Here is a 24,584-nt window from a genome sequence, read left to right as displayed (position 1 = left end):
GCAGGGAGAAGGGAAACAGGCAACAGCGGGAGCAGCAGTGGCCCCACCTGTCAGAGCCGATGAGTAAGCGGTTTCTAAGGATATCCTCAAACAAGGCCAGTATAAATACAACCTTGCGTCTTTCACACTCACATCCACCAAAAAGCCGCCCGCCCGAAGGAGATCCGAAACCAATCTCCAAGATGGCAGCCGCACCTCAATCGTTCTACGAGCTTTATCGCCGTAGCAGGTACTGCGCTATCCATGTCAATTACTACACACATACTGCTACAGTCAACTAACCCTCGTGTTTGATTGCAGCATCGGTCTTGCGCTGACGGACATGCTCGATGACCTCATCAGCGAGGAGCGCATCCATCCCCAGTTGGCGATGAAGATCCTGGCAAACTTCGATCAGGCTATAACAGAGGCCCTGCAGAAGAGCGTTAAGGCTCGTCTCACCTTCAAAGTAAGTACTGTTGATTTTGTCGCCGCTTCCCTTCGCAGTTCCCCTCCTTTGGCTGTTGCACTTGGCTCGTGGCTCGTGGCTCCAGGTCCTCTCAACAACTGAAATACGGTCCAAAGTCGCAGCTACATGACCACAATTCATTTTGCGATTCGTTTACCGCAAGAAACAAATGCTAACACTGTTTCTCCCACAGGGAAGCTTGAGCACCTACCGTTTCTGCGACGAAGTCTGGACGTTTCTTATCAAGAACGTGCAATTCAAGCTCGATAATGGTGGGCAGATTGTCACAGCCGACAAGGTCAAAATCGTCAGCTGCAACGCCAAGAAGCCTGGCGAAGGGCCTTGAAGGATTACGGGCGCACAGGCAGATCGAGAGGCCCAGCAGCGGCCTCAGCCATCTCTCTCGTACACGGATGAATATGCATTTTCGGACCGGGGCGACGACATCGACGAGCGCCTTAGTGGCTGCATATATTTGGCGTTCAGGTTCATGGTCTCATGGTGGCAACGGGCTTGGGACAATTGGGAGTTCACACAAGATTGCGATTTTGATACCACAAGAGGTTTTACACAGCATCGTTCAACTCGATACACTGGCGAGTCAATAGACCGAGTGCCTATATGGGAGTTGTGCCATTATCTGATCACATGGTCTTCCTGAGAAGCGGCTTTGACCATGCAGTGATATTTGAAGATATGCGCAATACACGTGGCAATAGTCATTTATCGCGTCATGTGTTACTGGCGCTTGTGCGAAGCTCACCTTCAACAAGGGGGGCTGTTTGATGATGCTTGTATCTTGACACGAAATGTCGTCGCCGACATGATACGTCATCTCATGGGCAGCGTCTCCACTACTCAAATGGAAGGTTTACCGCTTGATTTGCAGACAACCATCAAATGGCGAATTTTGGCGGCACGAATGTTTTCTGAGGCCTTCTGGAAACTCTGACGTTTATATCTGCCAAGCGTCAGCAAACAGTCGTCTGGTATTTGGCATTGTTCCCAGCCGCTTCAAAGAGGGGGAAAGGCCGATGCTAGGTAGGTACCTGCAGAGCCGGGGTCTGTGTTCCGGAAACCGGGGGGTCTGGCCTCCGTGTGGTTCCTCTCGGAGCAGGGCTAGTTTCCTCAATAACAACCGCGGTAGCACCTTTCAATAGCCTCAAAGGCGTGTGTTTCCGACGACACGGTGTCCGATTGGACGGCTTGCTCACTCAGACTTTGTCAAGTTGTCCTTCTGGCAATTCAATTTACTGGAAACATTATCCAGCAAAAGACCACTAACCAGCGAGCGAGTCAACACCGAGGCTCTGAGGGCAGCACGCGCCTCCCTGCCTTGCTCTAACTGGGATTCCCCCTACACATACTTGGCTTCTAGAGACTCCCACAATCCCATCTGCCGTTGAGACACACCACCGCTACCTGTCCCGCCGATGCTGCGGACAACTCTCTCCGGACTTCTTCGGACGCTCACACACCCACATGCGTTGCGCCTGCAGGTGCTACACTGACTGGACCACAGCGCAGCGCACCTCGGCCCGTCCTTAGCCTCATCCCATCGCCAAGGCCACCACCTCTAACCCCGACATCCACCGGCCGCCAGCAGCAGCAGCAGCGCAGCAGCAGCAAGCAGGGGTCGCTCAACCAGCAGTAGCAGTCTCCTTCTTTCCTTGCTCTATCCTCTCCACATAATGCTCCGCCAACGACAACCCGCCGCCGCTGCATCCGCCCCTGATTACTCTCAAAAGGAACAGATACCCACCATGGCGGCCGCGACGACGACTACCCTGGACAACGAGCACCGTCCGCTGCTCCCACGCCACGAGGACGACGTACGCAGCAGCGGCAGCAGCAGCAGGCACCCCACCGAGCCAGACCACAACGACGACGACGACGACGACGAGACGCCAGAAAGCATGTCTTGGGCACGTCGCAACCAATGGATTGTGCTCGCCGTTGCGAGCGGCGCCTGCGCTGCGTTCAACGGCGTGTTTGCGAAGCTGTGAGTTGTCGACATTTTTCGTTCAGGCTCAATCAGGCTCCTGAGCGTCATCGCCAAGTAACCACATACCAACTTCACTTGGATGACTTGATTTCAATTGTTCTCCCGTCTGCGTTGTGTGCTTGAACATGTTCGCATTGTCGTTTCATTGATGCCAATTTTCACAGTCTCGTTTCAACGATTCAGAAACACATCTCTGTTTACCTAATACCGAACCTCTTACTCACACCCCAACAGGACCACGACTGATCTCACAACAACGATATCGCAAGCGATTTCCAACTTTCTTCATTTACAAAACATTGAAGGTGCCTTCGAGGTCGTCCTGCGAGCCGTAAGCTCACCTGGCTGCTCGTTCTCGTCACTGCACTAACTTGGTCACCAGGTCTTCTTCGGTCTCAACCTCGTTTTCAACGGCATTGTAAGTCACTTCCATCCCCTACGCAGCATCACTCAACTAACATGTTCTCCCAGATGTGGACTCTCTTCACGAAAGCCCTCGCCAAGGGCCAGTCGACGACACAGGTCTCCATCATGAACACGTCCTCCAACTTCGTCATCACCGCCATCCTTGGTCTCGCCATCTTCTCTGAGGCCCTGCCGCCGCTGTGGTGGGTCGGCGCTGCCATGTTGGTCGCCGGTAATGTCATCATCGGCCGAAAGGATGAGGAAGCCGACAAGCCTGGTGGTGATTACGTGCCGGTGCCCCAGCAGCCCGGCCTCGCCACCGTTCCACTAGACGGCCCGGACGAGGACAAGGACTCTGACGACGAGGATATTGTCGATTTGGGGGACTTGAACTCGCCGGAGCCTCGGGCGTGAGACCGGTTGAGAGAGAGCGATACATGGATGAGATGTACATGTTTGCATACGTAATGTCTACAAAGACACTTAGAGGACGCATGTGGGTGATATCGAAACTATAAATAAAACACGCGTCTTGCGCCAATCTGTCTTTACCCACTCCTAGATGCCTTTGGAAGCTACAATCCACGGGCATGCAAGCAAAAGATCTACCTGGTTCTTGTCTCGAGGCATTATGGCCCGTCGACACCGATTCCTTTGGCTAAAGAGTGGACTCGGCTGTGTTTGCCATCACATGAGTATTTCCACAGGACTAGTATTGAGAGAGAGGAGATAGACTTGACAGCCGGGCGAGCCTTGCTCATCTTACTGCCCAATACGTAGAATAATGGATTGGGCACTCGTGGACAGGCGTAAATGGCAGTCTCTTCTTCGTCACGAGATGATGTCATTCTCGTCTTTGTAAAACGGAACATGAAGCCAGTATTCGCCTGCCTCAAAGTGGAAGGGAAAGCGGAGCCCCAGGTACCAAAAGGGGATAGGGGGCTGGCATTTTAGAAGGAAACGAGTAAGAGGGAAAAGCATGGCACGAAGGAAGAAAAGAGGAATGAAAATATGACCAGTCGGAGGATCGAACAACGCAAGCCAAGCGTGGGCCAGCGAAAACAGAGCCAGAGGGAACAAGAGTTCAGCAGCACTCGACGTTTACCCGTCCCGCGATTGTTGTTAGACGGACGAGATGAATCCTTCCCTAGGGGGAGCGAGCGAGGGCGAAGAAGGGATGTACGATACTGCTCCAGCCAGCGGCCATTATGCCATGACAAGTTGAAGACCAAATCAGGGGGCTAAGAAAAACTAAGATTCGAAGTGATGAAAGAAATTGATGGCTAGGTGGAGGATCGAACAGTACAAGTCAAGGACGGACTGCCGAGAATCAAACCGGCTGGAACAAGACTTCGGTACCTCTCAACCGCCTGGTTGTTAGAAAGACGACGACACTTGGCTCCTTGTTAAGGGCACTTGCTCCCCATACGGAGGGACCCATGGCTGTATGACGTGAAAGTGAACCGGACGTTGTGTTGTGTTCACTTCCCTCCTCCTATCAACCTCCCCCTACCTTGGGCCATTTAAAATCACCAAGCAACTCACCAGAAGCATGCCGCAATACAACGGGAACAATTTCGTACTTGGTAGCATTGTTGCCGTCTTGTTCTATTCACCTCTAGTGATCCGGAAGCAAGCCCTGGCCATATTTACGCCCACGTACGCCGGCCAAATATCATGCTCCCTATATCATGTTGGAACGCCCGGCCCCCAAAGCAACGTCAAATCGTACAAGGAAACAGACCACATCAACGGTTCTCGAGCTCCACGCCCCCGTCATCGACATCATCCTCATCACCGTCCAGTATCTGCGCACCGGCCAGCCGGCCGACGCCGCCGCCGCCACCTCCACCTCCACTATTTCCACTCCCACCCCTCCGCTCGTCGACCGACGATAACCGCACCCTCCCACCAGACGCCATCAACACCTTGTCCGATACCCACCCCGCGGCGAGCCGCATCGCGCTCCACAACCTCTCCTGGCTCTCAGCGAGGGCGGAGTCGTCGCGCGGGTTCTCGGCGTGCTCGGCCGTGAATTGGTACTTCAGGCAATCCTTAACGGTGACCAGACCCGAAAGGCGGCCGTGGTATTCGACGAGCACGACCCTAGGGCCGATTTTGCGGAAGAGCTCCATGACTGTCTCAAGGGGCAGACGGGGATGCGCCGTCACGGGCGTTGTATGGATGTACCGGCTGAAATCGACCGACGTGGACGACATCGAGTCGAGGTTCACCGTCACGGTGGGTGTGAGCGGGGCGGTCGAGTTGAGTGCCGCCGGCGGGGGCGAAAAGGTGCATCTCGCGTCTGGATTAATCGGCCTCTCGCGCCTTACACGGTCGATGGCGTAGCGAAGCTCGGTGCGGCCGATGTAGCCGACGAGGATCTTGGAGGTGGCGTCCTCGACGATGGGGAAGCCTTGATACTTGTCCTCCTTGAGGAGGTTCTCGAGCTCGGAGAAGGCCATGCCGCTCACCGGCAACGATGTGATCTCGGTCCGCATGACCTCAGAGACGGGAACGCCAAAGTTGTGTTCCTCCTTGTTGTCCAGGAAAGGGAACCCGCTGAACCAGATCATCCTGTCGGCGATGCCACCCTTGCCAAAGAGCTCGCTGACGATCTTGGTCACTCCGACAACGATCATGGTGGGGAGGATGTACGTCAGAGCGCCGGTGAGCTCGAACATGATGACAACCACAGAAACAGTAATGTGCATGATGCCGCTCAGCGCCGCGGCTGCACCTAGGAAAGCGTATGTGCCGGGTGTGATGCAAGGCTCGTCCGGCTTGCAAGCAGCGAAGAACGCACTCGTGGGGTTGGCTTCGTGGATTGCCTGGACAATGATGCCAACCGTGCGGCCGAATGATGCGCCAATGGCCATGGATGGAACGAAAATGCCGGCTGGCACTTTACAACCGTACGAGATAATGACGAGCAGAACCCTGAGAACCGTGGCCAGAGCCAGCGACAGAATATTGGAAAACCGCTTGTCGGGCTCGCATAGACCGTGGTAATCCTCGCCTCCCTCGCACTCGAGGAACAAGATCTCCATGCTCTCCGTCATGTCGATCCTCAAGAAGACGTTGGGGTAGCAGATGATGGCGGTTCCGGCCGCGAGGATGGTCGCCTCTGCGATGGCATACTTTGACAGGTACTTCTTCCTGAAGGCCTGGGCTCGTAGATTCCACTTCATGACAAAAGCGCCGTAGAGACCGCCAAAGATGCCCAAGATGATGTAGAAGACCACCTCGAAAAAGTGCCACGATCGGTCGTAGTGAACCTGGAACATGACAAGCTGTCCCGTCCTAAAGGGGTTCATGGCCGCAAGCACGGCCGTTGCGACGAGGGCGCAGAAGTAGCTGCGCCACAAGGTCTTGAGAGGAAAGTAGTTCGACATCTCTTCCAGAGAGAACAGTACGCCGCCGATGGGACTACCAAAGGCAACGGCAACACCGGCCGCGGCGCAGGCGCTCAGGATCTCCCGCGTCTTGGCGGCATTGCGGCGGTACTTTTCGAACAAGCGTGAGATGACGTTTCCGGTGCACACGGCATAGTGCACACTGGGGCCCTCCTTTCCGACGGACAGGCCGGACGCGATGGCCAAGGGCAGGCAGACGGACTTGATCAGGAGCGTCCAGGAACCCAGGAATCCCTTCATGACGAAGCCGGCAATGATGCATTTGATCTCCGAGATACCCGACCCTGCGGCGTAGGGCGCAAATGACTTGACGAGCGTGGCCGAGGTGAAGGCGAAGACGGTGCCAAAGAGGATGTATAAAAAGTAGTTCGCCGGTCCGAAGCCCGTCCAGCGATGCCACTCGTCGCAGCCGTTGTCCTCGCCCCAGCAGCAAAAGTTCTCGTTGAGGTAGAAGGCCGTCGTACAGTATCCCATCTTTATATCGGACAGCCACTCCGTAATAATGTTGAGAAACGCCGCATTCAGCCCGATGGCAACCCCGATCAACGTCACGACAAGCCAGCCCTGGGCGGCGTCGTAGGACTCGCGCAGGCGGTGCCTCCACCCTGCCTGGCCGCTGTCGAGCATGCCGGCCTGCCGCCTCCGCCGCAGCTTCCTCCGCGCCTGCTCCCGGGCGGCATCCTGGACCCAGTCTATCGTGGTGAAGTCCTCATAGCGCTTGATCTCGGCGATCTCCTCCTCGATCTGTTGCTGCTGGTGGTGGTGGGCGGGCGCCGCACCGGCGGCCTCGTCGTCGTGCTCGCTCTGCTCGGCGGTCGAGACGGCGAAAGAGATTCTCGAGCTGATGGATGGGCGCGGAGGCCGGTGCGGACTGTGGGAGAAGGACGTGCTTCGGGAAGTCATTGTCGCATCGGCGGCGCCGTGCGCATGTTCGCGGCGATCGAGCACGGAGGGATTGGAGGAGAGGTGGCGGTGGTCGCCTTTCGTCAATGTCGCTTTGGTGGGGTTGAAGTCGGCAAGGTGTCAATGGATCCCTTTGGGTGTTACTAGTACGGATACAATCCTCGTTCGCTGATCGATGGGGATGCTGCGATGTTGGTCGCAGGCTGCGGGCGAGGCTGGCCAGAGGAGGGGAGCAGGGATGATGAGGACAATGACGGTTTCCAGCTAATAGGGAGTCGGGACGCTGCGAGCGTCTTCGCGGTAGCCGGGTGGGGGATGTCCCTGCAATCAGTTGGCGCTGCTACAGCTTGCACTTTACTGCCTGCGGGCGGGTGTAGAGCGGCGCGTTTTTAGTGGTCGCGTCTCACTGACCTTTTTTGGCGCGACTCTATCAAAAGCGACCCTCTCATCAACGACGACCTGAGGAAGACATCTCACATCACGACGACGACAAACGGCATAGCGACGGCGTTTGACCCATGTGCCTTTTATGACTTCACCAAGAACCAACTAGACACATCCAGGACTTCAAAACCCAAACTGCTGGCGGCATCGAGCCCCCATTGCCTCACCCTCCTCGGTAGGCATATACACCGAGTCCGGAGCAGGTAGGCGGTTTTCGTCTCATATCAACCCAAGAACCAACGCCTCTGTATGCGGCTCAATATTTTTTTTCCTGTTGGGAAACGTGAAAATGGTGTAAATCCTCTCGTCTCGATTGAGAGGATTAGCTTTCATTGTCCTTGAGACTCACTTATATCCATGATTTCCAAAGACCGGGCTGGTCAGGATATCTCAAGACGACCCCGGAAGTCCGGGGTTTCGAGACGGGAACCATTGACGAAGAGCTCTAGCTTGATTTTGTAACCTTGGAATAATCTTCGGCCGGTCTCATTTCACTTACACGGCCCATCACGAAGACCGAGGTCTGACGTCTAAGCAATGCCACCTCACTAACCTTTCTCCAGGCATCATCACCTTTGACTCTACCTCTAGCCCCTCGAAATACAAATTTCCAATCCCTAATCCATCACAATGCCTCCCAACAGCAATGCGATACCGCCGCGTAAGGAGGCAACAGGTCAACCGGCTCTACCATGTATGAACTCACCCAACATCCCCTCCATCATACGCCCTGGTTCTCATTCTAACTCCTTGGCAGTGGCCCGCGTGAAAAAGATCATCGGCACAGACCCGGACATCGGCATCTGCTCAAACAACGCGGCCTTTGTGATCACTCTGGCAACCGTACGTCCACCCTACTACTCACCTCCTCCCCTAAGTTAGATCTTACGCTGACCTATTCAGGAAATGTTCATCCAGCACCTCGCCTCCGAGGGCCATAACATGGCCAAGGCCGAACGCAAACCCCGCCGCAACGTCCAGTACAAGGATCTGGGTAAGCTTTCGTTCCCTGACTGTGCCCCCGTCCCCCCTTTCCCCTTTTCTCCCCCTCGCTTTCTGGTACCTCCAGACTGACAACGCCAGCAACCGCCGTGAATCACCACGACAACCTCGAGTTCCTCGAAGACGTCATCCCCAAGACCGTCCCCTACAAGCAGATCAAGGACCAGGCCGCCGCTTCCCGCGCCCAGCCCAGGAAAGCCGACCAGGAGCCCAAGAAGCGGCAGTCTACCCTCAAGACCGGCGCCGCCAACGGTGTGAACGGCTCTGCTGGTTCCGCTGCCGCCGACCCCGTGACGACGGCGCTGCACTCCGATGACTCCGCCGCCCAGCTCGGAGCACGGTCCCGCCAGTCTGCCGCCAACGGCGACGACGAGGACGTCGACATGACGGGCTGATATCCTGCCCGGTCCCTGCCGTCCCCTCCTCTCTCCTGAACTCCTTTCCATGAACTCCCCCTCCCCCTCGTTGACAAGCAGCTACGAAGAATCTTCCTTCTACAAGGAGATCAAAGGGGGGCGGGGTTCGTGCAGAAGCATATCCATCCTTACCTACCTCAACATGCACAGTTACACACTAAAGATTGGGGAAAACGAGCAGGAGTCTGTTTTTGTCTGCAGAAACGGAAAGCATCATTGACGAAGTGTACGATGAAACCGTCCTTCCCCTCTCCCCAAGTAAAGGGCAAAAGGGGACTCGGGACTTGTTTTTTTCTCTCTTTCTCAGGGCTCCATCCAACCCCGGTTTCCCATTAATCGTAAAAAACGTTTTCAAAACAACAAATCCCTTTTCTTTTGTCGTAAATGAGCAGAAAAACGCCAGTCCATGATATGAACACATGCCACCCTCCCCCGACTCTGCCCTGACGCTACTGGTCGTGATTTGTGGCACCCCTCACGTTCTACTGCGAATCGTCTCTTTCAAATGCCTTCAGTCCTCCATGGTGGCGTCTCCGTCCAGGTGGACGCCCGCCGGGATAGTGCCCTCTGTCAGCATCTTCTCCAGCCGGATGATCTCCTGCAGGCTGTCGGCCTTCTTGATCATCTCCTTCAGCCGTTCCTTCTCCTTATCCGTGAGCTTTATCCGCGAGAGCTTGGAGGGAGCGCCACCGCCACCACCGCCGGCCACACCGTTCGAGGCGCCGAGGTCGAGTTGCTTGGACTTGATGCCCATGATCTATTCAGGGGAGTTGCTGTCAGCATCTGCTGCCGCAGAGAGAGGGGTGTAGACTGAGATGGATGGTGAGACCCGAGAAGAAACTGACCTTGGAGGCCTCAGCCGTGGGCTCCTGTGCCGTACCGAATAGCTCCCTCGCCTTCTCCCGCTCCGCCTCCTTGACCTTTTGGTAGTCCAAGAACCGAACCGAGGGACACCGCCAAACGACCCAGTACCGGTAGTTCTGCGTACATCTTCGGTCAGCACAACCAGCCTTTACGGCAAGGCATGACACAGCATATATATATATATATATAAATAAAGGGGGGGGGGCTGTTCAAAACGAACCTCCTTCTTGGTCACGGGGTTCTCCGCCAACACTAAGTGCGTCAACCGTTTGAAGCCCGCTAGCACGTCCAGGTCCGCGAGCTCGGCCATCTGGTTCGACGCCAGCACGAGCTGTGTCAGATTCGGAATTGCGTTCGGCAGCGCGGGCTGTATGCTCGACACGCGGTTGTGCGCCAGCAGCAGTGTCTGCACGCGCGGCGACAGCGGGAAGTTGCCCAGCACCTGGATATCGTTGTCGGTAAAGTCGATGGAGTCATGGGGCTGTTTGGCTCGGCCATGGTCAGCAACTCATTCATATGCATATGCCACTGCTTCTTCCCGTCTCGCTAGCTTCGCGGACGAAACACAAAGCGTGTTGGGGGATGGAGGGTGGACTCACGCCTGCAACACCCAGATTCTCAATCGCCGGGATTCGATGTCCTATTCATTCCGGTCGGCGCAAACGGCCCTTGCTATCAATTCTGCTCTCTCACAAAAGTGTAGTATCCGCCCTTTTCACAAAAACGCACCTCGGAGATCAAGCTCGCGCTCCTTGAGCGGGTTCAGGTAGGACAGCGAGCCCTTGATGAGCTCCGCTGTGAGCCTCATCTTGGTTGTCGGCTATTTGGTGCTGTTGGTAGTGGTGCTGGGGGTTACCTCGGGAGACTGGGGGATTCGTTTGTTGTTTTGCGAGTAAAGTTGTCGCGTTCGATGGGCCGTGATCTATAATGCGTCGCCGGGAAGTTTGTTGGTTCAATGGCGCCGTCGCAGTTCGTCGCGTCTTGGAGTCGCGTGAGTTTGTTTATAGGGGACGATTCGACAAGGCTGAAAAGCTGGCGATTGACAAGGCGGCAGAGCGTCACAAAATTTCCCGCCCGATAAGAGCTATCATCCCCGCGATTTAGCACAGTCCATGTGGTTCTACACACGGTACTTTACCTCCATTTTGCTCTTGCTGAAACCGGGCTGGGCACACTGTCTATACTGTATTGTATTGAACTGATCCGCGACATTTCAAAGAATAGGCATTTTTGCCATGTTCATTATGTATATTTGCTACGTACATAGGTAAGGTTAGGTATCCGTATTTGCCACAACCCCAAGCCCAACGCCATTCCGACCAGCCATCATGAAAACACAAACACTACTCCAGACCTATCCACCGATAGCGTCATGCTATATGGCAACTCCAGCAGCGCGACGTCCAGGATCGAGTCCAGGTGAGACCGAAGAAGCTGCTGTTGCTGAAGCGAAATGACGGTAGAGCGTGGCGGTCTCCCACTGTTCGTCGTGCCCTTCCCGCCGACGGCGGCGTTTGGTGCCGTCGGCGCTTGCCTGGGAATCCTCTCCGTGTTCAGCGTCATCGACGTCGTCGGGTGGGAGGCTGTGAAGCTCGGTTTCGGGTCTTCCCCTTGCAATCCGCTATAGACCATCGAGCTCTCGATTCGAGATAAATCCCAGAACCGGAGCTTCTTGTCCGACCCGCCCGTGACGATGAATGCGTGCCGTACGTCGCGAGAGTCTTCCGAAGCGCCGGTGCCCGCTATCATAGCACGAACACCACGGTCCGTGTTCCCGGTGCCACTCGGCTCAATGTTTGTCGCGAACCGCCCGAGCATGCCTTCCGGCTTGTCCTCGTCCACGTCCCAGGGCTCGTATCCCTTGGGGCCCTCCTTGTTGCCCCCGACGCGATAGATCTCCCTGCAAATCGTGCGTTCGAGATCCCAAACCGTGACCTCGCCCTGTCCCGTCCCGCCCGCCACGCAGACCCATTTGCCGCGTCCCTTCGAGGGGTGAATGCATAGCCTGTAAATTGAGCTCTTGCCAGGAACTCCCCACCCCTTGAGTCTCATACGGAATCTCAAGTCCCACAGGTCAAGGACTCCATGAGTTGTACCGACGCATAGCCAGTTCCTCTTGCGGTCCACACAGAAGCATGTGGGTGTCCCGTGATGGACAGGGTTCTCCAGCGCGTAAAGCAGAGACATGGTACGGAGATCGATGCCCAAGATTCGAGATCGATTCGTTGCGAGCAACATGACTGACGTCGACTCGGCTTTGAAGTGCTCGCACCACACCGCGTACTCGTCTCCCGGCAGCTGGTACTCCCGCAGAAGACGAAGCTTTCCGTACCGCAACGTGCCGCTTGCCGCGACAGTCTCGACTTTGACAATGTGGACGCTTCCATCGCTTGCGCAGCTGATAAAGCAATGCGTGTTCTCGATGAAGCACAGCGCAAGCACTCTGGCTCCATCGGCGTGCTTGTGAGTCTGTCTTGATCGATGTGTAATGTTCTTCTCCAGTCGGGCACTATCCCAGACCCGGACAGTCCCGTCGTCGCCTCCCGTGATGAAGAAGACATGATCTGGTGACACCACCAAACGGTTGATGGCGCCTGTGTGTTCTGCAAATGTGGCGACCATTCGCCCTTGTGGTCGCCATGGCTCGTCACCCGGCTGGCCAACAGACCGGTTGGTCCTGCGGCGGGTGATCGGGTTGACCATCGGTCCAAACACCGCAATGTCGTGCGGGTAATTGTCCTGGTACATGGAGTTGAGCATTTTGAGAATGCTGGGATCCGTTCCCTCGTATGAGTGATTGGGCTTGAGCTTAGTGGTCACAACACTCGCTGTGCTGGTTCGACGATTATGTGCGTCAGGTCGAGCAGGGGGGGCCTGAGGAAAGGGGCCCCCTACTTTGCCGAACGCATTGGTGCCAGACATGCCTGTTTCTGGTACGCTCTTGTTGCTATCTTTGCGGTCTAGGAGGCTCAGAGCGCTCGCTTGGTGGCGCATTGCCCTCCGAGATGCGTACGGCTGGTCGTGAACGGAGCCTCCATCATCAGTCGGGCTACCAACTGTCATTTTGCCCTGTCCGGTCGAGGCATTCTTTGAAGGATCGATCGACCTTGCTCTAGAAACATCGCGCGAGGAAGACCCTCCGTCTTCCACTACACGGGTGCGCAGACTGTTGAGGGCGGCAAACCGCCTTCTTCCCGTTGAGTCGTCGATGGTCATAGAGGCATCCAACAGAGCATCTGCGATGGTGTAAGGGCCCTTTTGGGCTGTGTCCGTGTCGAAGGTCGACTGCTGTAGCGGCTCTTCGTCGTCGAAGAAGACTGTCTGTGGAGTAATACCGAGGCTCTTCAGTGATACCACCTCGTTGAGCTTAGCTGGCTCACTGTCCATGGCGTCTCGTGACTTCATTCTGCTGATCCGCCAGATAAACTCCCGTAGGACGAGAAGCTTGAACTCGTCATCGGGCCCCAGTCCGAGATTCCGCAGCCGCCCAAGCCACAACTCATCCTCGTCATTCCGGTTGGCTTTGCTCAGCGTGTCCTTAGACGACCGGCTGCTTATGGTCTTCGGTAGCGATCCGAATGAGAACGAACGAGGTTGCTGCGACAGTTTCCAAAACACGCCTTTATCCGTCTTGAATGCCCAGATCACGGCCTGTTCAAAGACGGCCCTTGACATTGGCCGTTTCAGGGCGTCCAGCAAGCTGAGCTCTGAGAATTCAGGCACCATACCCGACTTCAAGTATTGTTTGACCAAGGGGTACACGATACACCTAATGTCAGCCTGGGACAAGAAGCGAGTTGACTCGGAGAGAAACTCCGTGGCAGACTCCCGGATCCATTGGTTGGGATGCATCGTAAATCTCGCGGCGACATCTATCAGCTCCCAGATCTTGGTTTTTGACAGAAGGCCAAGCCGCGCCAGCTGTGCCAAGGAATGAAGAGCCGCTTGTACCACGAACTCCTCGGGGTCGGTGAGGGCTTGGACCATGAGTGGCAACATGAACTCCTCAAGACTGACGCTTCCCACAACACTAGCGATGCTGACGATGGTCTCAAAGAAAGCACACTTCAGCATCCAGTCTCGGTCGTTCAGGTACGTGTTGAGATGGGTCAGCAGGATATCGTTGGCCTCTGCTGGTCCAAAAAAGAGGCAAAGGTCGGGTACAGAGGTCAGGAACGCTCGACGAACAGAGACATCAGGGTCCTCTATAAGTGCTTTCGTGTGTAACTCGAACATCTCGTAGAGTTCCCGCTGCGCATCATCAAACAAGCCATCAAAAACAGCCTCAGCTTCGATCCCCGGTTCAAGCTCGGGATCCGCCACGGTCAAAGTTCCGTCCGCTTTCAGGGTTGCTGCCAGCTCCAGATATCGGGCAGCGGTGGTCGCGAGGCTCCCGAGACATGATGCGTAAGTTGCTCGCACCAAGGGACTCGGTGGCTTGGCAGGCGCGATCAAGGCGCTCTGGAGTCGCGGCAAGATGTACTCGACGAAAATATGTGAGTTAACGGGAGACACCACTCGCACCAAGTGAAGTAGCTGAGCGATTGAACGCAATGCCGCGATCACCACCAAGTCCGACTTGTCGTTAAGAAGTGTAATGAGATACGGCAGCACTCGGTCCAGCTTTGCTTCGTCTGTGATTTTCTCCGAAAAGGCAAGCAGTACGTCGCAGGCTCTGATCTTCGACGCCGCCCTAGCCGTGTTACGGAGGGAAGAGACGATGAGGGTCAGAAAGATGAGAGTCCCATCATCTTCAGGCGGATCAGACGTTCCGGTGACGTACTGGTCGTGATTCGGGATGTTTAAACGGATGGGGAAATGGCCCAGACCCAGCTTTCCGGCCAAAGTTTCGGCCTGGGTCGGACGCTTGTCGCTCTGGTAACCGAGAAAGTATGATATTTTGTCAAAGTCGAGGAAGACACGATCGATGCGATCGTCCGCTTCCCCCAGGTTCCTCGTCGCACCGGAAATGGGGCTGTTCCCAGAAGAAGGATCCGTAATCAACTCCATGTACTGGTGAAGGAAGCTATAGAAGTATTCTGGAAAAACCTTTTTCTTCCAAAAGTCCAGGTACTGCTCTGCAGAGTATCGCCGCTCCGGGTCAAGCTGGATCATGTGCGATATCATTTCGCGCAGATCCTTGTCCGGGATGCGACTGATTAGCGAGATGGCCGGGTCGTACTCGCCCTTGCGGTACTTGTACAGCTGACTGAGAGTGAAGATTGGGGACTCCAAGAACATCTCGGCAATAACGCAGCCAGTACTGAAGACATCCATGGCCCACGTGAGCTTCGCGTCCTTGCTGTTGACCTCATCGGCCGCAACGAAGCGTTCGGGCGCCACGTAGCACGTTCGACGGCCGGATGTGTCAAAGTAGTATGAGAAATCGCCGGGGTTATCATCCGGAAGCAGGATGGGTTTAAAGGGGGCGGAGAAGTCGGAAAGATAGAGCCAGTTCCAGGAAGTTACCAGCGTGTTTTCCGTCTTGATGTCGCCATGGTAGATGTCTCGAGCGTGACAGTCGCGCAGGGCGCACAACAGCTGGAAGGCCAGCCACTTTTTCTCGATGTCCTCTAGAAACGGACGGGTGCTCATTCGGTCATAGAGGGAGTTATAGAGGAACTGCCGGACCAGGTATCCGTTCGTTTCGGTTTCGACGATGCGGTGGTAGCCCAAGGCGTTAGGCACGTCGGCCAAGGCGCTGCGTTGCTCTAAGAAAGGTCAGTTGATAGTCTTGCCTTCTGTATACATCAGAAGAAACCCACCCTCTATGTCGCGCTTGTACTTCTCCAGAGGCATCGGGGTGTAAGGCTTGACCAGCACCTTGACCAGGGCGACTCCATCGTGATGCCGCGCGCGGATGCTCTTCATAAAGCGCGCATTCCCAATGCTCTTCTCGTACACGAGATCAGAAAGCTCGGGTATGTCGATGCCCGCAGATCCCACAGAGGGCGTCGCCAGAGAGAATCCTTGGCCCATGGCGGGCAGCAATGGCTCGGTCTGGAGGATAAGGAACCTATGCGATTACTTGGTCGGCACAGTCGGGAGCTGTCATGTTGGAGGTGCTAGGTTGACAGAAGTGATCCTTCGACTACCTAGGTAGGATACGCCCCCGAATCAGGTTTGCGTGTGGCAGGAGAACGCGAATGTCTCGAGCGTGGCTAGATATTCCTAGTAAAGATGCTAGGCAGTTGCGATCACGAGTTGCGATTAGGTCACAGTCCCCAAAGTCAAGCAAGGTACCTCTGCGGTATGCAGCTAAGGCCGACAGTCCACTTAAGCAATCGGTGGGGACGTCGGCGTCCCGCTGCCCAAACCTCCGACAGGGCCCAAGGGAGAACCGCGGGGACAACAGCGGCCCGTGCTATCTCCTCCACCCTTGTCAGGTTCGAGCAATCGCTGGAGGTCATTGCCAGTTTTCCGTGCACCTACAGTACCTATGTGTACGTTTTATGCGCAATCAATGAATGTATCTAACAATCCAATCCAGCAACAACAATTCCTACTCTATCCGCAAGAAAACTGAAACTTGCCAAAACAGCTTTCGTTTCTGAAATCAATCAACAAGCCCTCAACTCAAGGTAGCTTAATCCAGTGTAAGTCGTCCCGCTCAAGTACAGATCTCAGCCACTGAGACGGACGGTCTACATAGTAGTAGGCGGCAGAACGTTTGTTCATGGTGCATCGTGTCATGTGTTCGAACACATTGGCATCTACATGTATGCATTCAAATAAGTGTTGCACAGCAAGCCAACCCTCACTCATAAGCAAAGCACAAAACACACCAGCCCATGTTGCATTCTTGCGACATCCGGTTAAGTGTGTGGCAAAGGTGTGAGTTCTTGCTGATGACTTAAAAAGCGGCACATCCGCTGCTCAAGTGTGTAACATTGATCAGATACTTGACCAGTATGTAAAAAATCCTGCCCCTGCATGAATCGTCAAGTTATACCGCTTTGTGCGGCATAAGTCAAGGTCCTTTTCTTACCGGTCAAGCAATCGTGGGAGTGTTGGGTCTTGTTGATCCCGGTCTGCCCGCGAAAGGCCTCCGACTCCACAAGAACAACAGGCCGTCTCGGCATCCCGTCCATAAACCAAAACTACATCCCACCAAGTCAAGTGGACTCGCTCGTCGCACAAGGAACGTCCCCGCAATACAGTTCCTCGCATTTAGACCAGAGTAGTCCACCGGAACCTCAAAGGCGAAACCCCCTCTCCATTCGCTTCGCCGCCCACTTGTCCATCTCAAAACCACCACTACCACCCATTGCAACAGTCCTGGTTCTGTTTAAAAGCGACGAGCGTGGTTCATCTGAAGAGTCGCTTCAGGCCCTCTTCTCCGTTGCCCAAGTGACAGATCCGACTTTCCAAGTGTAACCTTCAAGAAAAAAAACACAACGTCCAGCTCCTCTCGCCGCCTCACCGCTCAATCTCACACGCGCCACCCCTTGCTGTGTGATCGTTCTTGTGCCATCTAGTTTCGATGTCAACGCTTGGATCAGGGACCCCCACGGCAGAGCAAAAGCTGAATTAAGCTGACCATGCGTACATGACCCTGAAGGTTTAAGCCCCCAGAGGCGGGTCAAACCAAACAGTGTAGAACCGGCGGCATGAAGGTCGTGAGGTCAGCGATGGAGACTTGTTTGTGCTGTGCTGGTTTAGAAAACTCTTTTTAATATTGGGGCTAGGTAGAAATTGAGTGGCTGCCCAGTGGCATAGGTAGGTACACCAAGTAATGTTTTCTTGCCAGGTGAAAAAACAGAGGTTTCGAGCCGCGAGGTCGGTGACGAGAATGTCTGCGAACCTTCCGAAATTTGCAACATCCTCTCTGGAGCGGTCCCGCCCCTCTGTTTCCGGCCGGTCCTCGCCCCTTTTCTGATCCCAAGTTCACCTTGGCCAACTGGTGGGCAGGACCAAGACACACTCAGCTATTCCACCCCAAGAGTTCGTCATTAGGTAAAATTGCAGAGGCCCTCCCCGACCTCTTGCTCTCCAAACACCAGCATATCGTCACCGCACCCTGGGTATATAAGTCGAATAGTCGAATTGAAGGGGGAGGGCACAGTGCGTGCATTGTCATCATAAATTAAGATCGCGTATCGTCATCTCGTCAAAGCGACTCGCATCGGGTGCTGAAGTTCGTCGTCCATCAAGCCTCCGTGCCGTCATCATGATCCGAGGCGATTCCGCGTTGAAGAAAGAAACTTCCGTTTAGGACCGGGAACATCATGCGCGTGTCGTCGGCAAAGTGTTATATCTCGTGTCTATGTGCAAAACAGAAAGCCCAGAGAGAGTTGGCTGGACTGCCGCTCATGAAGTCGTATTGCACGACTCATTAAGAGTTACTGGCCGGGCTTTTGCATAAAGGAAGTTGATCGTCTTTGAAATGCTGAAGTCAATGCTGGCTCAATGTCCGAACGCCGTAGCCAATGCTGAAAAGACAGCTATTGTCGTCAGGATGTATACAAAACTCATCAAGATCTGTGCGCATCTCATGAGAATGAGGGATGGCCTTGGTGGGCGCTGGAACCTTCTGTCGAGAGGTCGCCCTCGATAGTCTTCCGCCAGTGTTCTGGCAAGCAAACACAAACAAGAGGGAAGGCTTTGATTTCGCCACTGACTGGCGGTGAAGGGTCTTGTCGGCCAGACGTGTTGGAAACGCCACTGTCTCGTTGGGCTTGTCGGCGAGCTTCCCACTCGTCGGCGTGCTCGTCCATCAATACACCCGTCGCCCAGCCGTCGTCCCAGATTCCGACCACCTTAAGCATGTCACCGCGTTCGAGAGCGAACTCGTCCGGCGCGCGCGGATGGTAAGCCCACAAGGTGGCGACTCTATCGCCCGGATGGATGTCATCTTGAGAGTAGTAATCCTTGAAAAAAGGCAGTTGCTCGGACTGTTGGCTAGCCATGCCTTGCGGGGACGACATTCCAGCGCTCGTTGGCGACTGAGGATCAGCGAGGACCGAGCTGCTTGACAAGGAACCTGTCCTCCTGATGTTAGTTGGAGGGGGCCGCAACACGCCGGCCCTGATTTCCGACTCGGGGCTGTCTCCAAACTCGGACGAAGACGGGTCGTCGCCTCTTCTTCTGCCAGTCATGTAGCCTGCTGCGCCTCCGACAGCGGCTGCTGCTGCGAGAGGCCCGCTGCTGCGACTGGGAGGAGCCGGGGCAGGATCCGATGCACTTTCCAAAGCCGACATGCGGGCGATGCGGCCGCCGGGCAAAACTTCATATCCACTCGTAGTCTGGACCGGTGAAATTTTAGCGGTAGATGGCCCTTGCCTAGAGGGTGACGGTTGGTTGAAAATGCTGCCGCTCTGGCTTCCGCGCCTTCTTCTCCTAGCAAGTAGGATGCATGCATAGATGAGTCCGGCGAGCAGCAGCGCGCCAGCCACGCTACCAATCACGATCCCGGCAATCGCACCGCCAGACAGTCCTGCGGCCGCAGCTGCAGCTGCCGTACTCGAGGGCGTCGGTGTTGCTGTCGCTGTCGGAGGCGCGAACGTCATGGTAGGGAATATGGAAGGTAGAGTGACACCGGCGCATCGTTCGTCGATGTTCGAGTTGTAACAGCAGGTGTCGGTCGAGTTAATACCGCCAGATGCGCAGTAGGAGCACAGTCCCACAGTGCTGTTACCGTAGCCACAGTTATCGCGCTCATTGGCGATGCCCTGGATGCAGTTTGAAGACGACAAGGAGTCGGCGGGAAGAGCGCAGTTTGTGAAGTCGGCCCTGATCTGATTCATGAGGTTGCTGCCTGGATTACCACAGAGACTGCTGTCCGAAGTGAGCAGTGCCTCACTCTGCGCGAATTCGGCCTGTGTGGATCATCAGCAAGGGATTACATCGACATGAGCAAGGATTACACCACTAACGCATGTGTCAGCGCAAACTGGCCGCGAGTTCGCCGCAGGCAGGTTGCACGTGTCTATCGAGTTTTGCACGATAGCGTTACAGATGACTGTGGTGGTGAAACGGGCATACAGCTCATCCGGTTGAGTGAGATTAACGCTGCTGCAGCCAAGCAATGTTTGATATCTGATGAAACGTGAGTAAATAGTGGAGGCCATTTAAACGGATTGGTACTGACTTCTCTCGCACGTAGGTTGTGTCAATATATGACAGCATCTGCTGGTCGAATGTTTCCCTATTCGAAACAAACTGTAAAAAGGGGCTGACGAAGCTAGTCAGCAAACGCTATGGCGGAGAGCGGCTGCTATCGACCTACAAAATTCCTGCAACGAAACCTGTCGTCGAAACGGAAGCCGACTGAAAAGCAGAGCAGGTAGTTGAGCCCTGGAGCGAGACACAGTTTGACTGTGCCGAAACAAGTGCTGAACCAGACAGCGCTGACAGAAGCGCTATCCTCGCCGTTGCGCCCATGCTTTGTCTTCCGGTTGTGCTGTTTCTCTTCAGAGTGGTTGGGGAAGTCATCATCAAGTGGTGGGTGGCCCCCAACTTAGGAGGTGTCGAGCAAAAATTGGTCACCGAGAGAGAACCTAGTTCATGACTGTCTTCCCGAGATCTCGCTGCTTGTGGTCTAGTCAGCTGGCTTCTTCTCTAGTCGACTCCAACGGGTTTTGTCGCGGATGTAGGCCGACGATAGTAAAGAGCGCTCCGAGTGATGTTTGGCGAGTAATGGTCGTAACCAAAAAAGGTGGATTCCTAGGCGTCTGTTTGATGTATGAGAGAGGCGGGATCAATAACAATCGAACTGTTTTGAAACAGGACACAGAAGACTCGGGTGTGGGTGTGCAGATGATTGACATCAATCGAGGGAACGACGACAGGCGGGTACCGTGGAAGGAAGTTGGCGAACACTCGGGTGCCCGGGTCGCGATTGACGAGTTGGCAGAATGTACGAGAGGTCTTCGGAAGGCAAGCTCAGCGCATTGCAGGAAGGAGGTCGACTGTGGTTCGGACTCGGCTCTCGGAGGTTGAATACCGAAAAGTGCACTCGGAAAACAGCACACACAGACTACGTAGAATGGAATGAGAAACTGAACAAGAGTAAGTAAGTGGCTGCGGTGCACCAGGATTGGCTCTGTTCGGGCGGGAATACAATTAAGAGGATGCAGTCAGCATTCGAGGTGTAGGATAAGTCGACGTGTTACAGTCTATGCTCGTTCGAGACGAGTGAAGAAGGGAAAAGGTGACGATGATGATGATGATGATGATGATGATGGTGGTGGTGGTGTTGCGTTTCTTTGGCGGGACGATGTTGTTGGCAACCACACACTGGTACAAACACACACAACACTCACGCGCGGGAGAGAAAGGGAAGGGGAATCAGACCAGAGGAGGTACGGGAGGACCTTGGGAAAATAGGGAAAAATTGGAGGCAGCGAGCGACCAACGGCGGACAACAGAAAAGGACGGACAGGACATGGGCACAGCCTGTCAACAAGGTACCTGGACCAGGACTGGACCTAGACCTTGGACCTTACGGCACGCGTCGGGAAGGGGTGACCAGGAGGTGTGGACCTTTTCTTTCTTCTCCGACAAGGATGGAAGTTCCTTTTGGACGGGGACCAGACATGGGGCTGGGAAGCCTCGCTGGAGTCAGGTGGCAGGCGAGGTTGGGGGCCTGCCTTCTTTGGGAATTCGGGAAGAAAAGGAAGGAGCGCGTAGCAACAACTGGATAGCGACGCGCGAGGACCTGCACCGCACGACTTTTTTTTCCCAAAGAGAATTGAGAAATGGAGTAAGGTCGGTCGGCTGTGGACGTTGCGAGTGGCTGCACCGAGGGAGGCGCCAGTTCAGTCCGGTCCATGTCTGCATGGGCAAGGCACCCAGTTATCCGTACCTTTCTAAACTGCTTTTGGAAGGAAATATACCTGTAGTACCTATCTAGGTAGGAACAATCAGTGCTACAGAGTACTAGTCGCGCAATGGCATCCGGGAAGAAAGCTGAGGTTCCCACAGTGATACACACATTTACGGAGGAACGGGTGAGACGTACACGTACCTGACCCTTGTACCCATGTACCTACCTACCTGACAACGTTAGTACCCCTGCCCGCACGAGGGAGCAACGGCCACCGGAATCGTCAGAAACAGGAAAGGCTCCCTTGACCATTCAAGATTGGCAGAGCAGAGGAGCAGCTGCGGGGCGGGAGAGGAGCAGGGTCACACCCTGATTGGCCATGAATCAAACTCGCCGACAACAGTTAACATAGTCACAGGTGCCTGCACCATAACTCCTCCGTATACGAATGCTTCTTCCATTTACGTTTGCATGAACCGCCTTCATCATAGTTGTTGTACGCATAGACTGCCCAGAGCCCCCTTTCGACCCAAGGCTTTGACTACGCAATAGGGCTGTCTTTCAGCAGCATTGCCTCTCTCGAAGATTTTCTCCTAATGCCGTCCCCGAGCACCTGGGATATCAGCACGCCGTAGCGCCGGCAAGCCCTCCCTTCTCGTCCGTGCCGTACCGTCTTCCTCATCTCTGATTCATCCATTTGCATCCATACCCGCCTTTGCTCCCTTGAAGTCGCCTAGTCTTGAACCTCTCTCTTTTTTTCTCTTCTGTTCCTTCTCCGCTTCTCTGCTTGTGGATATTCGATCCCACGTTGCGTCCGCTGCGTCGCGGTATGGGATGCCGATGGGCGCGTATATTTTCTCGACAAACCCAAACATGATTTCGACAGTGGCGTGGCAGAGGGATGGTCCATGCTGGCTCTTGGGGTCTACCAGGTCAGTGCGAGAATGCGGGATAATCAATGTGAAAAGGACCAAGCAAGTGTCCGTTTCCTTTCTATCTGCTGCTGATCAAACCCAAGCAAATTCCTTGCACCAATTCGTGTCTCTGTCATCCCATCTTGAATGATGGTACGGACAGCCTTCTGCCATCCCTTTTCGCTTTTCATGGCACCCTGCCCGCACGGCAGTCTCCGTCCGACTTTGCGGGCGGTCTTCCGTTTCTGTTTTCTGTTCCAGCGTTAGCCCGCCAGGCAGATGTTATGTGAACGTTCCCATTCGGCACCGTTAGCAGGCGTTGACAGCATGTCTCATGTCTCCTGTTTCAGTCCACCGACCAGGTCACACGGCAGCCGCTTCCACGCTGACACAAACACCTTGAAGAAACCTACATTGGAGAACGCAAGCGCCGACCAAATCTTGGGGTTCATCCATTCATTCACATCCCGGGCGCTCCACTCGTACCACGGTCCACGCAACGGTCGGGTACCATGCTGAGCGCCTCGTCGGTTGGCCGGCGTGCTGTGCTCCTGCTTCTGCTCATGCTGCTGCTCCATGACGATGAGAAATAGCAGTGCGTCTGCAGATGACGAGACAATCGGGGAGTCGACTTCATATGTATCACAGATGGGTTGCGGTGTGGCTTGCGCAGGTCCGAATCCCGGCAGGGTCGTACTGCAGTTGCCGACACAAGACCACACACCACATTGCACAAGACGGGCAGCCGTGGTGTGGTAGCAGCCATGATATAGTCAACCGAGCCGAGCTATCAAATCATGGCCCATGAGTCCCCAGGCGGAGAGTATATACAAAGTGCCGAATGGACTCGAAGCGCAAGAAGCAGGGGCGCTTGGCAAAGCGAAGCAAGAGGCGAAATTACTACAACTTCCCCCATGTCTCGTCTCCCACGACGACATGCTCTGATTGGTGAGGCTCAGCACTGCTTCAGGGTTAGAACAGGGGTCATGATAAAACTGGAGAAGGGTCCCGCACAAGCACCAGCAGGCGTTTGCGAGATGAGAGGTGGCCCCAGCGCTGATTGTACTCCGTACCTTGCTTGGCACGGACAAGGCCTGGCCGCTGCGTCGGATCATTCCCCAAGGATGAACACCACCACAGTTTAGACGATCTGCCCAATCACAACTGGCCACCACTCGTGCTATCAGATCTCTCTCAGTTCGTATTCTATTGACTGAGCTTGGGTTACTGTTCAATCGACAGCCGACCTGTTCTACATATGTATTTTAATCGTGCAACACGAATTGTTAGTCACAGAGTCATTATTTCACTCTTTGCCAGCGCTTTCTAACACCTCTCCACTATCATCAGTCTTCTTGGATTCCGTCTTACTACCCGTGCATCTCACAGCCTGGGAATTAGTACTGTCCATAGACTGCAGCACGCCATGTTGTGATAATCATGCACATTTTCCCCTACCAGACACACTAATACTACCCACTTCCGGCTTGTTGGGTGCTTAAGACAGCTTGCTCTTATCGATCGAGACTTGCGCCTCTTGTCGCACATGCTATTGGCGAACGATGAGGTATTAATTGTCATCGAGATACCTACAATGAATGACTTGACCTTAAAACTTACAGCCGAATTGAATATTCGAACGAATCCCAATGCTTCTTGGCTTCGTTTTCCGAGTACCTCCACATGCGCAATGTATCTCTGACGTCTTGTGGTGGCTAACCTTCTTGCACGAGTTGGTCCAAAAGAACAGTTACTTCATGATCACGGGACAGATTATCATAGGGTGCAGGGTCACCCTCCCCGGGAACGTTTAGGGTATACTGACAGTGACCGCTTACATGAAGCATATTAGGCATTGTTTGATACTGCGTAAGGTTGACATGATGTACATTTCCCCGCCTATCCACGTTATGACATGGTTTTCTTGTGCAAGCAACGAGACAAGGGCTCACTTCAATATGTAGTGTGGTCTTGCTGCCAATGAGAAAGAAGTCCTCCTC

At 54.7% G+C, this 24,584-nt stretch overlaps 8 protein-coding genes across 8 annotated transcripts; 3 read left to right on the top strand and 5 right to left on the bottom strand.

Moving 5' to 3' along the window:
• Nucleotides 1-182: 182 nt before the first annotated feature.
• On the top strand, nucleotides 183-794 carry CH63R_04807 (Transcription initiation factor IIA subunit 2; the record flags this gene model as incomplete). Its single annotated transcript, XM_018299782.1, has 3 exons — nucleotides 183-229; nucleotides 301-448; nucleotides 642-794. The coding sequence occupies 3 exons, from the start codon at nucleotides 183-185 to the stop codon at nucleotides 792-794; spliced, it is 348 nt and encodes a 115-aa protein (XP_018161028.1).
• Nucleotides 795-2,139: 1,345 nt separating this feature from the next.
• Nucleotides 2,140-3,272, top strand: CH63R_04806 (Transcription initiation factor iia small subunit; the record flags this gene model as incomplete). The annotated part of the gene is made up of 4 exons (XM_018299781.1): nucleotides 2,140-2,450; nucleotides 2,688-2,784; nucleotides 2,836-2,871; nucleotides 2,925-3,272. 4 exons carry the CDS (start codon nucleotides 2,140-2,142, stop codon nucleotides 3,270-3,272), a joined length of 792 nt encoding a protein of 263 aa, XP_018161027.1.
• A 1,334-nt stretch (nucleotides 3,273-4,606) lies between these two features.
• CH63R_04805 (Chloride channel protein) lies at nucleotides 4,607-7,177 on the bottom strand (the record flags this gene model as incomplete). The annotated part of the gene is made up of 1 exon (XM_018299780.1): nucleotides 4,607-7,177. The coding sequence occupies one exon, from the start codon at nucleotides 7,175-7,177 to the stop codon at nucleotides 4,607-4,609; it is 2,571 nt and encodes an 856-aa protein (XP_018161026.1).
• Nucleotides 7,178-8,251: 1,074 nt separating this feature from the next.
• On the top strand, nucleotides 8,252-9,018 carry CH63R_04804 (Histone-like transcription factor and archaeal histone; the record flags this gene model as incomplete). The annotated part of the gene is made up of 3 exons (XM_018299779.1): nucleotides 8,252-8,464; nucleotides 8,525-8,615; nucleotides 8,705-9,018. 3 exons carry the CDS (start codon nucleotides 8,252-8,254, stop codon nucleotides 9,016-9,018), a joined length of 618 nt encoding a protein of 205 aa, XP_018161025.1.
• A 532-nt stretch (nucleotides 9,019-9,550) lies between these two features.
• Nucleotides 9,551-10,711, bottom strand: CH63R_04803 (U2 small nuclear ribonucleoprotein A; the record flags this gene model as incomplete). Its single annotated transcript, XM_018299778.1, has 5 exons — nucleotides 9,551-9,796; nucleotides 9,885-10,019; nucleotides 10,124-10,384; nucleotides 10,503-10,543; nucleotides 10,633-10,711. The coding sequence occupies 5 exons, from the start codon at nucleotides 10,709-10,711 to the stop codon at nucleotides 9,551-9,553; spliced, it is 762 nt and encodes a 253-aa protein (XP_018161024.1).
• A 518-nt stretch (nucleotides 10,712-11,229) lies between these two features.
• On the bottom strand, nucleotides 11,230-15,882 carry CH63R_04802 (Protein kinase; the record flags this gene model as incomplete). Its single annotated transcript, XM_018299777.1, has 2 exons — nucleotides 11,230-15,614; nucleotides 15,669-15,882. The coding sequence occupies 2 exons, from the start codon at nucleotides 15,880-15,882 to the stop codon at nucleotides 11,230-11,232; spliced, it is 4,599 nt and encodes a 1,532-aa protein (XP_018161023.1).
• Nucleotides 15,883-18,395: 2,513 nt separating this feature from the next.
• CH63R_04801 (SH3 domain-containing protein) lies at nucleotides 18,396-20,340 on the bottom strand (the record flags this gene model as incomplete). Its single annotated transcript, XM_018299776.1, has 4 exons — nucleotides 18,396-19,721; nucleotides 19,779-19,941; nucleotides 19,994-20,077; nucleotides 20,132-20,340. The coding sequence occupies 4 exons, from the start codon at nucleotides 20,338-20,340 to the stop codon at nucleotides 18,396-18,398; spliced, it is 1,782 nt and encodes a 593-aa protein (XP_018161022.1).
• Nucleotides 20,341-22,359: 2,019 nt separating this feature from the next.
• On the bottom strand, nucleotides 22,360-23,162 carry CH63R_04800 (uncharacterized protein; the record flags this gene model as incomplete). The annotated part of the gene is made up of 2 exons (XM_018299775.1): nucleotides 22,360-22,581; nucleotides 22,998-23,162. 2 exons carry the CDS (start codon nucleotides 23,160-23,162, stop codon nucleotides 22,360-22,362), a joined length of 387 nt encoding a protein of 128 aa, XP_018161021.1.
• Between the last annotated feature and the right edge of the window lie 1,422 nt (nucleotides 23,163-24,584).

This window comes from Colletotrichum higginsianum, chromosome 3 (genome assembly GCF_001672515.1).
Source record: "Colletotrichum higginsianum IMI 349063 chromosome 3, whole genome shotgun sequence".
Classification (NCBI taxonomy): Eukaryota; Fungi; Ascomycota; class Sordariomycetes; order Glomerellales; family Glomerellaceae; genus Colletotrichum; species Colletotrichum higginsianum.
This window is presented reverse-complemented; position numbering and strand designations above follow the sequence as displayed.